The 10,578-nt window shown below is 39.4% G+C and overlaps 1 protein-coding gene across 1 annotated transcript; it reads left to right on the plus strand.

The window, feature by feature from the left end:
• Window positions 1–6,932: 6,932 nt before the first annotated feature.
• LOC107806755 (uncharacterized) lies at window positions 6,933–7,502 on the plus strand. The gene has a single exon (XM_016630985.2). It carries the CDS (start codon window positions 6,933–6,935, stop codon window positions 7,500–7,502), a length of 570 nt encoding a protein of 189 aa, XP_016486471.2.
• The last annotated feature ends 3,076 nt before the right edge of the window (window positions 7,503–10,578 follow it).

Here is a 10,578-nt window from a genome sequence, read left to right on the forward strand (position 1 = left end):
AAGGTTAAGTTGTGAGAATGATAATAATCTCACAAGTGTTCAACTTCTTTTTCATCCTCGTGGGCTTGGGGCATAGATTCCTTGTGCTAGTTAATGTTACGAGCATAATGCAACTTCATGTATTTTGAAACTCATATCACATTCAGGGTGCTAGAATATTCTCATTCCGAGTTAAACAGATTTTCCCTACACTCCAGGAGACGACTGGTGTCACGTACTTAACTATTTCTCTTTGAGGCCTACTATTGCCGAACAAGGCATATATGGAATGAAACAATTGTTGTTGTCCTTTTTTTTATGACTCATTTCTTTTAAATCTCAGAATCATGTACATGGTTCTACTAGGCAACTCTATGACTCGTTTGTTGAACCAATGATTTCACCACAACAAATCACTATGGCAGCGCTATTGGTAGTGACCTTCATGTCTCTTAGGATATAACCTCCAGAAATGCCATGCTCAGCACGTTGATGGATTCTTGAATAGTTCCAGCCCAATCTCGAACCTTGTTATTCCTATTTATAATAAACCTATGGGGTTGAAAGTTCAAACATGTCAAAGAAGAAGCATCATCCCGTGATCAAATATATTGGATAGAAAATTTTATGGTCATATTCAAGCTAGCACATCTTAGAGATATTGTTAGAGGTCGCCAAAGGTTTAGTTTGGGTGTTCGACGTAGGGATTTAGAGTTAAGGAAAGTGAACGTGTTATTCTCAAGATTTTCTCTATGAATATATTATATGAATTGTTAAGGAAGGTAAAGTATATGTAGTCACATTAGGCCTTATGAAATCTTGAAAGGAAATAGGCCAAACTATGAGTATGATGTTTCCCCATTATTGTTCTCTGTGTACCCGGTGTTTCATGTGTCTATGTCTAAGAAGGTGAAGTTAATGGATAATTGGATTATGAAGAGAAACTATTTGCTATCCTTGTTAGATAAGTCCGAAAGTTAAGATTGCCTCCGTCAAGTGCTATGGCTAAGTCTGTGAGTCCAGGATATCACCTCATAGGCCGAAAGTGTTGAGGAAAGTAAATGTTCCCACTTGTTTGTAGAGCCAAATGGTTGTGGTTCAAAAACGTACCTTCTATGCGTTATAGTTTAAATGTGTACATTTCATGTAAAGATACCACTTTTGTTAATGTAATGCCCTAATGTTGAGATAGGTGTTGTGGATATATACTGTGATGCGTTGTTGAGTAATGGATATATTGCTAGGATTCATTTCTGGGTTTCTCTGACAGGTGGATAGGCCAAGTTACAGGGGAAACTTTGTCAAAATTTTTAAGAATTTGTAAAGATAGCCAAATCTTAAGGTCCATAAGTAAGTTGAAATTTTGGAAAAAATGTATAAGACCGAGGTAGTCATAAGTGCCTATGTATAACGGTTAGAGGTAAAATGATGGTAACTCTATTCTTAGAAGGGACTTGTAAAACATTCGAGGACGAATGTTCTTAAGTGAGGGAGAATGTAATACCCCGAAAACTTTTGCAAGTACTTAAGCGCTATTAAGAAAGTCGATGTGCGCTAATTATATTATTTTGTGTAGACAAGGACTATTATATGAATAATATCAATTTATCATTATAATATATGTATGAGGTACATTAAGAATGGTTTATGGTCTAAGAAGAGCCCCAAGTCTACGTCAAGTTGAAAATTTTATGATGGGATAAAGTTTCAAGTGAGTTCGCACAAGACCTAAATTCAAATGCTCATACCTATCTTGATATGAATAGTTATATGGTGTATTACCTATCACATTAAAGCCCTTTGATTATAGTTTCCAATGCTTCAAACCGTTTGACATTTGGACATTCCTACAAGAAGTTATAACTAAATTACCAAAGGCTGTCAGAATGCGATTCTGCAACCATTATGCAATCGAAAAATGGTTATGCGATAGCAAACTGGTCGCAGAATGAACCATAACAGCCCATTTTTGGGCACCGATTTGTGCGACCATTGTGCGACCCGCACACCAATTGTGCGGTCCATTGTGAGACCGCATAGTTGAATTCGGAGTGTTAATTTTTTTCTTTTCATAACCCGACCCCATTTTGATAAATAGGCTTTGGGGCTTATTTTGGGGTGTTTTTCTGAGGGTTTTAGAGAGAGATAAGAGCATTTTAGAGAGAGAATGAGGGAACCTAACATTATAATCATCCAATCTTGCACCAATCTTCAAGAATCACGGAAGTTAATCACAAGATCTTCATCTTATAGGTAAGGTTCCATACCCTAGTGTTCCAATTTCGCATTTGGGTAAAAAATGGTTGATTTGGAGTATGATTCTTGGGTATATGAGTATTATATATACATTCTTGTATAAATAAGGTTCGTGGAAAGATTGTTGAGCTCAAATAAGTAAAGATTGGATTGTGGAGTGAAGGAAATCTCGTAGAAGAACATTGTAGTTAGATTTACACACCTAGTGTTTGATAAAATCCTCAAATGAGCTGAGATCGTGAATATCTTCCTAATAATGGTTCAATTTTGTTATGTCTCAAAATAGATTGGGATTTCTAAATTTTTTAGAACATTGTAGTAATTTAATAAAAGCTCAAAGAAAGGTATGTTGGCTAAACTTTCTCTCTTGGAATGGAATTCCATAATGTTTCCGTAAGTTTCAAATATGGGTTGCGTATTAAAAGGTTATGGCTTTGAATCGTGTTTCAATGAAATATAGTATGCCAAATTGTGTGAGAAAATCTCAATATTCTTAAGACTCTTAGTTGCTCATATGTGTACCTAAAGTCTTGATTGGAAGTATCTTGTTATTGATAATCTTTAAAGATGCTTGAAAATGAAATAAGCGGATTGAAGAAATAGAGTATGGCCAACGTGCCAAGAATTTAAGTTATGATTGTGGCTAGTAGTGCAAATTATTTGAGAAGATGCAATAAAGAATATATGATATGAGCCCCGACTCAATTGTTTAAACAAAAGACTTCAAAGATAGAATTGCCTAAAAGGCTTTTATACTCAATTCATGCCCATCAGTGGCTGCTTTAACTAATGCTTTACTTTATAAATATATCCAGTGTGATTCGAGTTCTATATACTCATGTGTTGAAATTATACATTATCATTTCTGGGGAAGAGTATTGCAAGAATAAATGGTGATCTTTGAAATTGAAAGAGGTGAAAGTGTGGAATATGAAATACGGCCATCGTGCCTGGAATAAAGAATCTTGTGAATGGCCTAATGAGCCAAGGAAATATTGTCGTTGTGAATGACTGGAAATACTAATGAGAATTTATATAATGTGAAAGATGTTGAGGTGAGTACAATTGTATTTATGATATTTCTATTTGCAAATCAAATCAAAAATATTTTTGGGAGTATCATTAGCAAAACCAAGGAAGGGTGGGTCATAAGGCCCACGCCTGAAACTACACGTGTCGGTGTAGGGATGGATTGTGATTATTCCCCTTATTTTGCATGAAATTGGAACCTTTGGGAAATTGTGATATTATTCCCCTTAATTGGGATGAAACTGGAACCTTTGTGGATTGGAAAAGTCAACCCATACGGCATATGTTGGAAGGCGGCCTAGCTGATCGGGTGGAGATCAGGCGCCATGTTGCGCACATGGTGGTACTACTCTTGGTAACAAGTTTCTTTCGCATCACCTATCAAACCACATTGTCCGTGGGGAGATGGCCTAGCCGATCGAGCATGATAGGACTCCGCGCTAACAAAGACGGTGATATATCAGTGCTAATGATCTCCCAACCAAAATTATATATGAAGTTTGTATTTTGAAAATTATTATGTTTTAACCGGACATCTGGATATTGTTGATTATGACTTGCTGTTTCTATGTGTTGCCTTTTCTTATATGGGCATTCTATTTTGAAAGATGATTTTTAGCTCTATATACTAATGCTATTTGACAGTACTAACATCCCTTTTGCCGGAGGCACTGCATCTTTAATGGATGCAGGTGGTTCTATAGCAGGCGACATTGATCAGTGATAGCAGTACACTCTTTTCAGCTGATTTGGTGAGCCCCACTTCATTTCGGGGTTATTTGTTTTTGTTTCTCATGTATTGTGTTTTGAGGTATAGCCAGGGCCTTGTTGTCGGCATTTCCGTAGACAGATTGTGGTTTGTGATTGATGTTGGGAATTGAACTAGAAATGTTGGTACTTGAAAATCATATTTTTCATTAATTCTATAAACTCGTAATATTTTGGAATTTATAAATGAAGCTGCTAATAGGAATGAAATGGAAAGTTATTAATGAAATCTTTTCAATTTTAATTAATGGAGTATATCTCCTCTTTATCCATGGATGAGTTTGGGTAGAAGGAAATCTAACAGGCTTGCTCGGCCGAGTTCTCTAGGTTGAGCTCTGGTCGCGCTCCCCGAGTTTGGGGCGTAACAGTCCCCCAACCGAAGCTACTGGTGGCTCCTTAACTGCTGCTCTGGCAGGTGCTCTAGCTGCGATACGTACCCCTCCTAGGCCTCTACCTTGGCATGGACCTCTCGCGGATCTAGTAGGGGTGCGAGTGTCTGCTCGACTGATCCGGTTGCACGTGTCCTCACCATCTATGAGAGAATAGAGATACAAAGGCTCGAACTTCGAAATCAACAATTTCGCACAACAAGAATGAAAGAAGTGTGTTTTCCTAATCGTTTCGTAGCCTCTCAAATATAAGTACAGTCGTCTCCATATCGATCCGCAAGATTCTACTAAACTTGCTCGTGACTTGTTGAACCTATGAACCTAGAGCTCTAATACCAACTTGTCACGACCCAAATCCCACCACAGGCATCGTGATGTCACCTAGTCTCTAAGACTAGGTAAGCCGGTTACTAACAAAAATTTAAGTCAGTTTAGCAATGATAATTTAAAACAGAGTTTATGAATGCCGAAACAAAAGCGAAATAAGCCTACGCGGCAATAATCATAACAACCTCCCAAGACTAGGTAATACAGAGTCACGAACTCTAACTGAATGCATGAAAAGATCTCAATGAACAAAATACAATACTGCTCAAATAACAAATTGACAGTACAATGAAAGGAAAGGACTCCAAGGGATTGCGAAGACCAAGCAGCTCTACCTTCAATCCTCACGATCAATAATCTAACTCTGACCGAGTTTGATATCTCCAATACCTGGCTCTGCACAAAAATGTGCAGAAGTGTAGTATGAGTACACCACAATCGGTACCCAGTAAGTATCAAAACTAACCTCGATTGAGTAGTGACGAGGTACAAGTCAAAACACTCACTACTCAAAACAATATGTGCAGTATAGAAGTATAAAGCTAATAATGAAAGAAGGAATCACTAAATGGAAACAAGAATTAACATATGATATAAACAGTAAAGTAATACAAACACCATAAAAGTACCATTGAAACCAAATAAGAAAAACCATAACTACCAATTAAGTCAAGCCGTTCTAGCACAAGTTTTGCTACGAAATTAGTCCGAGATACCTCATCTCATAGTCACAAGTCATGGGTCTCAACCCACCATCATTGCTCACGACACTTGTGCCCACATTTCAAATCACAACCGCGCGGACAACTCATGTGCCAATATCTCAATCCGCCTGGCATGATCACAAGCTCAAAATCACAATCCGCCCGACATGGTCATAGGCTCAATATCACAATTCACCCGGCATGGTCACATGCTCAATATCAACATGAAACAGATAATACAAGAATACATGGGCATGATCAATAAATGTTAAGTTTCATACTCCTGAACTAGGATAAGTGGCATGCTACAGTGTATGCTTGTGCGAGTGTACTATTACAACCCAAGTCAATAAGTAATATCAAAGCCATCAAGCAGCTCATCAAAGCAACACAACAAGTCACTTAAGGTGTATGACATACACAAGGAAAAACACACCATCACACGGATATCATCAACAAATGCCCTAAGCCACATACACCATCCTTGACATTGCCACCCTTATCTCTCAGATAGCTACCCATATCACTCCACCCTGACTATATTATTAGCCACCCATATCACTCCGATAGCCACCCGAATCACTCCGCATAATAGTCACCCTTATCATTCCGCCCAGACAATAACACAATAGCCACCCATATCACTCTGCACAATCGATAACAGTGAGATGCCACCCTTATTCCGTATAACAAAAATGGTGAAATGCCACCCTTATACTCCGAATAACAACAAACAATCCACACAAAAATTCACATGTGCTACATCACAACAACATGGCATATCAACTCGTACCATAAGTTACCATAGGCCATAACCTTTCCAAAAGAACCAACAATATCAATATTTGCTTAACAAATAGCCCACGGCTCAAACACAATGTGTATAGAATCTCAATAACAACAAAATGAATGAGAAAGTAACTCAACTATGAACAACACTCCATTTAAATACGACTTCAATTAAAATAGATTAATGGTTTTCAATAACTTCAACTTTAATTAATTTCTTTAGGATAAACTCGATAATGAAGGTATTTCCATGTTAGAACGGACCTGTTGTGCTTTGAAATGGATCAATCAGAAGCTAAGGGTATACACCACACATGTGATATCTCGACTCGACCTGCTCAAGTACATCTTCTAGAAATTGATACCTATAGGAAAGTTGGCCAAATGGCAGATTCTTCTCAATGAGTTCGATATTGTGTAGGTAACACAGAAAGATATCAAAGGGAAAGCATTGGTCGATCATCTCGCAAAGAACTCAATAAACAAGGATTATGAGCCACTTACCACATAATTCCTAGATGAAGAGGTGTTGTTCACAGTGCAAAATATTGCAGAGTCATACCCGGGGTGGAGAATATTTTTTGACGGAGCAACAAATTTCAAAGGTGTAGGGATTGGGGCAATCCTAATTTTCGAGTCAGGACAACATTACCTGACTTTAGCCAAGATAAGGTTCCCTTGTACAAATAATATGGCAGAATATGAAGCATGCATCCTTGAGCTAAAGATGGTAGTCGACATGACCATCAAGGAGCTTCTGGTCATAGGAGATTTGAATTCACTGATAAACCAAGTTCAAGGCGAATCAACAAGCAAGAATGTCATGATCATTCCATATTTGCACTGCGTAAAAGAGTTGTGTAATAAGTTTACCAAGATTGAGTTCAAACATGTTCCCAGAATCCAGAATAAGTTCGCCGACACTCTTACAACCTTGTCATCTATGATCCAACATCCAGATAAGAATTACATCGGCCCCATCGAGATAGAGGTTCGAGATCAACATGCATACTATTTCCATGTAGATGAAGAGCCAGATGGTAAGCAGTGGTATTACGACATCCAAAGGTTACTCAAAGCAAGAGAATACCTAGAAAATTCCTCCAGCAGTCAGAAGCGAGTGTTAAGAAAACTAACAAATTACTTTTTCCTTAATGGGAAAGTCCTGTACAGAAGGACCCATGACGTGGGTCTATTAAGGTGTGTAGATGCCGCTGAAGCAACCAGACTTCTGGAAGAGATACATGCAGGCCTCACATGAACGATTTCACATTACAAAAGAAGATAACTATTGATCTTTTTCAGCTATGTATGTCATTTACTAGTTTATTTTTAATGGTTAAATGGTTTAAATCTATTAATAACTCAAATGTGTTAGGCTTACCTAGTCCTAGGAACTAGGTGCCATCACTTTCCTCAAGTTGGAATTTTGGATCGTGGCAAGTTGGTATTAGAGCTCTAGGTTCATAGGTGCTACGAGTCATAAGCAAGTTTAGTAGAGTCTTGCGGATCGGTACAGAGATGTTTGTACTTATATTTGAGAGGCTACAGAACTATTAGGTAGACTTCACTTCTTTTATTCCTATCGTGCAAATTTATTGCTTTCGGAGTTTGAGCCTTTGTTATTTTATTCTCTCATAGATGGTGAGGATACGAGCTGTAATTACTGATGATGTTGCCCTAGAGCCAATGTTGCTAGGGGATGGGGCATAGGCAGAGGCAGAGGCCAAGGAGAAGCACATGATACCGTTATAGCACCTTCCAGAGTAGACATTGAGGAGCCACCAGTAACTCCGGTTGGGGAGCAGGTGGCTTAGATGCCTGTTACTACCCCTGGAATTCAAGAGACTTTTGCGCAATTCCTGAGCATGTTTGGTACATTGGCTCAGGCGAGGTTGATTCCAAATGCACCAGCTACTTCACATTCTAGGGGAGGAGCTCAAACTCTTGCCGCCCGTACTCCAGAGCAGTGAGCTCATGTTGATTAGGTTTTGGGTGTTGAGATGGTACAACTAGTGATAGTAGTTCAGCCTGAGGTCAGGCCAGTGGCATTAGAGGACGAGCATAAGAGAATTGAGAAGTTCAAGAAATATTTTACTCCTACTTACAATGGAGAAACATCTGAGGATGAGCAGGGTTTTCTTCAGTAGTGTCACCGTATTTTGCACACCATGGGTATCGTGGAGGTGAGCGAGGTTGCCCTTACTACTTTCCAACTGATAGTATTAGCGTATAGATGGTTATAGGCTTATGATGAGGGTAGGCCAGTTAGCGCATCGCCACTTACTTGGACTCGATTCTCTGATATGTTTTTGAGGGAGTTCATTCCATAAACCCTCATGGATACAGGGCGCACGAAGTTTGAGTAGTTGCAGCAAGGGAGGATGACCGTGTCCGAGTATGCTATGAGGTTCAGTAAGCTATCTCTTCTTGCACCTATTTTGGTTTCTACTGTTAGAGAGAGAGTATGTAGATTTATTCAGGGGCTCAATTATGGTCTTAGACTTGGGATGGCATGAGAGTTGGAGATCGATACTCCATTTTAGAAGGTTGTGGATATTTCTAGGAGGTTAGAGCATATTCGAGGTCGGGAGAGGGAAGATAGGGAGGCTAAGAGGCCTCGAGGTCCTGGAGGATTTTGTGGATTCTACTCTTCAGCTCTGACCCATCAAGGCGGAGGCTCTTTCAGTCGGTCACTTCAGTCTGCACTTCAGACTACTCGTGGTGCTCCAACTAGTTAAGGACTAGAGGGTACCCATATAGGACAACCACCTTTTAGTGCACCTCCTACACGGGGTTCCTACAGTGGTTATTCCAGTCATCCAGCATAGACTCAGTACCAATAGCCATGCCCGCAGATGAGTTATTATGAGTGTGGTAATATTAGGCACACCATGAGTGATTGTCCAGACTCTGGAGAGGTGGACTTCATCAGAGCGCTCAAGCTATGGGTTCCACTCTAGTTGCTACTCCACCTACACAGCCAGCTAGAGGTGGAGAACATGCGGGTAGAGGGCATCCTAGAGGGGAAGCTCAGCCCGTTGTTATGCTTTCCCTAGTAGAGTTGAGGCCGCTGCACAAGATGATGTCATTACAGGTATGGTATTGGTTGGTTATGGAGATACATCAGTTTTATTTTGATTCGGTCCTATTTATTGGTGTGAACCATCCTATCTTGCTTCATATATGGTTATGTTTCATGGTTCTTGTACTCAATTTATGTGTCTTCACCTATTGGGAGCTCTATTATGGTAGATCATGTTTATTGTTCGGGTTTGGTCACTACTGAGGGTTATAATAATAGGGTGGACTTTCTGTTAATTAATACGGTAGGTTTTGATGTGATTTCTGGATGGTTTGGCCACAACTTTTGGTTGAGATACTCTAATAGCATAGGAAGTTCATTGCGTGTTGTGGTGGTGTTCTACGGGGTTGAGTTAGTGAAAGGATTTAGGTTGATGAGATGGGTATCTTTCTTGTGATTTAGAGTCGAGGATGGGATCTTTGTGCTTTCGTGTGGATTAGTATATTTGGACCTGACTATGTGACGTGGTGGAGTATGTTAGGACGAGATTCTTTGTGGTTGTGGTGTGTGATTTGCCTCTTCCTTGTGGGATGAATTTATAGAATATTGAAAATAGGGAGTAGCTATGAGTTGCACATGTTTCTTATATCATTTTTAGTGTTATGAAGGTTTAGAACAAGGTTCTAGTCGTTATGAGGATATTTACCTACACTGAGATTGGCAATGGGCAGCTATTGTAGCCAAAGTTGTTGCTATGGACACATGAGTGATGTGTTACGTGTGTGGTTATACCTTGTGGATGTATGCATGAGTTCTTACAACTGGTTGAGGTTAATACAGTTTTTTATGTGAGTATAAGGTCTTTGGGGGGATGCTTAGATGTTTAAATTTGGTTCCAAGACTTATCAATATGGGTGGAAGAATTAATCTTCAATCAAGAAGGTGTTTTCAGAATCATTTGGATTGGGGTGACGTGCGATCACCCGTGTGTATGTGTAAAGTAAGTTTATACATTGATTTGATGGCTTTGGAACGACTCTTCGCACATTCCAGGACGAACGTTTCTTTCAGAGAGGGAGAATACAATGCCCCGACCAGTCGTTTTGAGCTTTAGCTTGGTGATTTGAGGTCTGGCGTAGTTTCATATTATGTATTATGATTTGCATGTGTGGTTGGTTTCGGTTTTCAAGCGTTTCGGGGTTGATTTGGAAGAATGATTCTCATTTTAGAAGTTTTAAGTTGGAAGTGTTGACCAAGTTTGACTTTTGCATATTTGATCTCGGACTGGAGTTTTGATGGTTACATTAGGCCC

Source organism: Nicotiana tabacum, chromosome 12 (assembly GCF_000715075.1).
Source record: "Nicotiana tabacum cultivar K326 chromosome 12, ASM71507v2, whole genome shotgun sequence".
NCBI classification, from domain to species: Eukaryota; Viridiplantae; Streptophyta; class Magnoliopsida; order Solanales; family Solanaceae; genus Nicotiana; species Nicotiana tabacum.

Coding starts and splice junctions, on each gene's coding strand:
- LOC107806755 (XM_016630985.2), top strand. CDS start 6,933: ATGGCAGAATATGAAGCATGCATCCTTGAGCTAAAGATGGTAGTCGAC.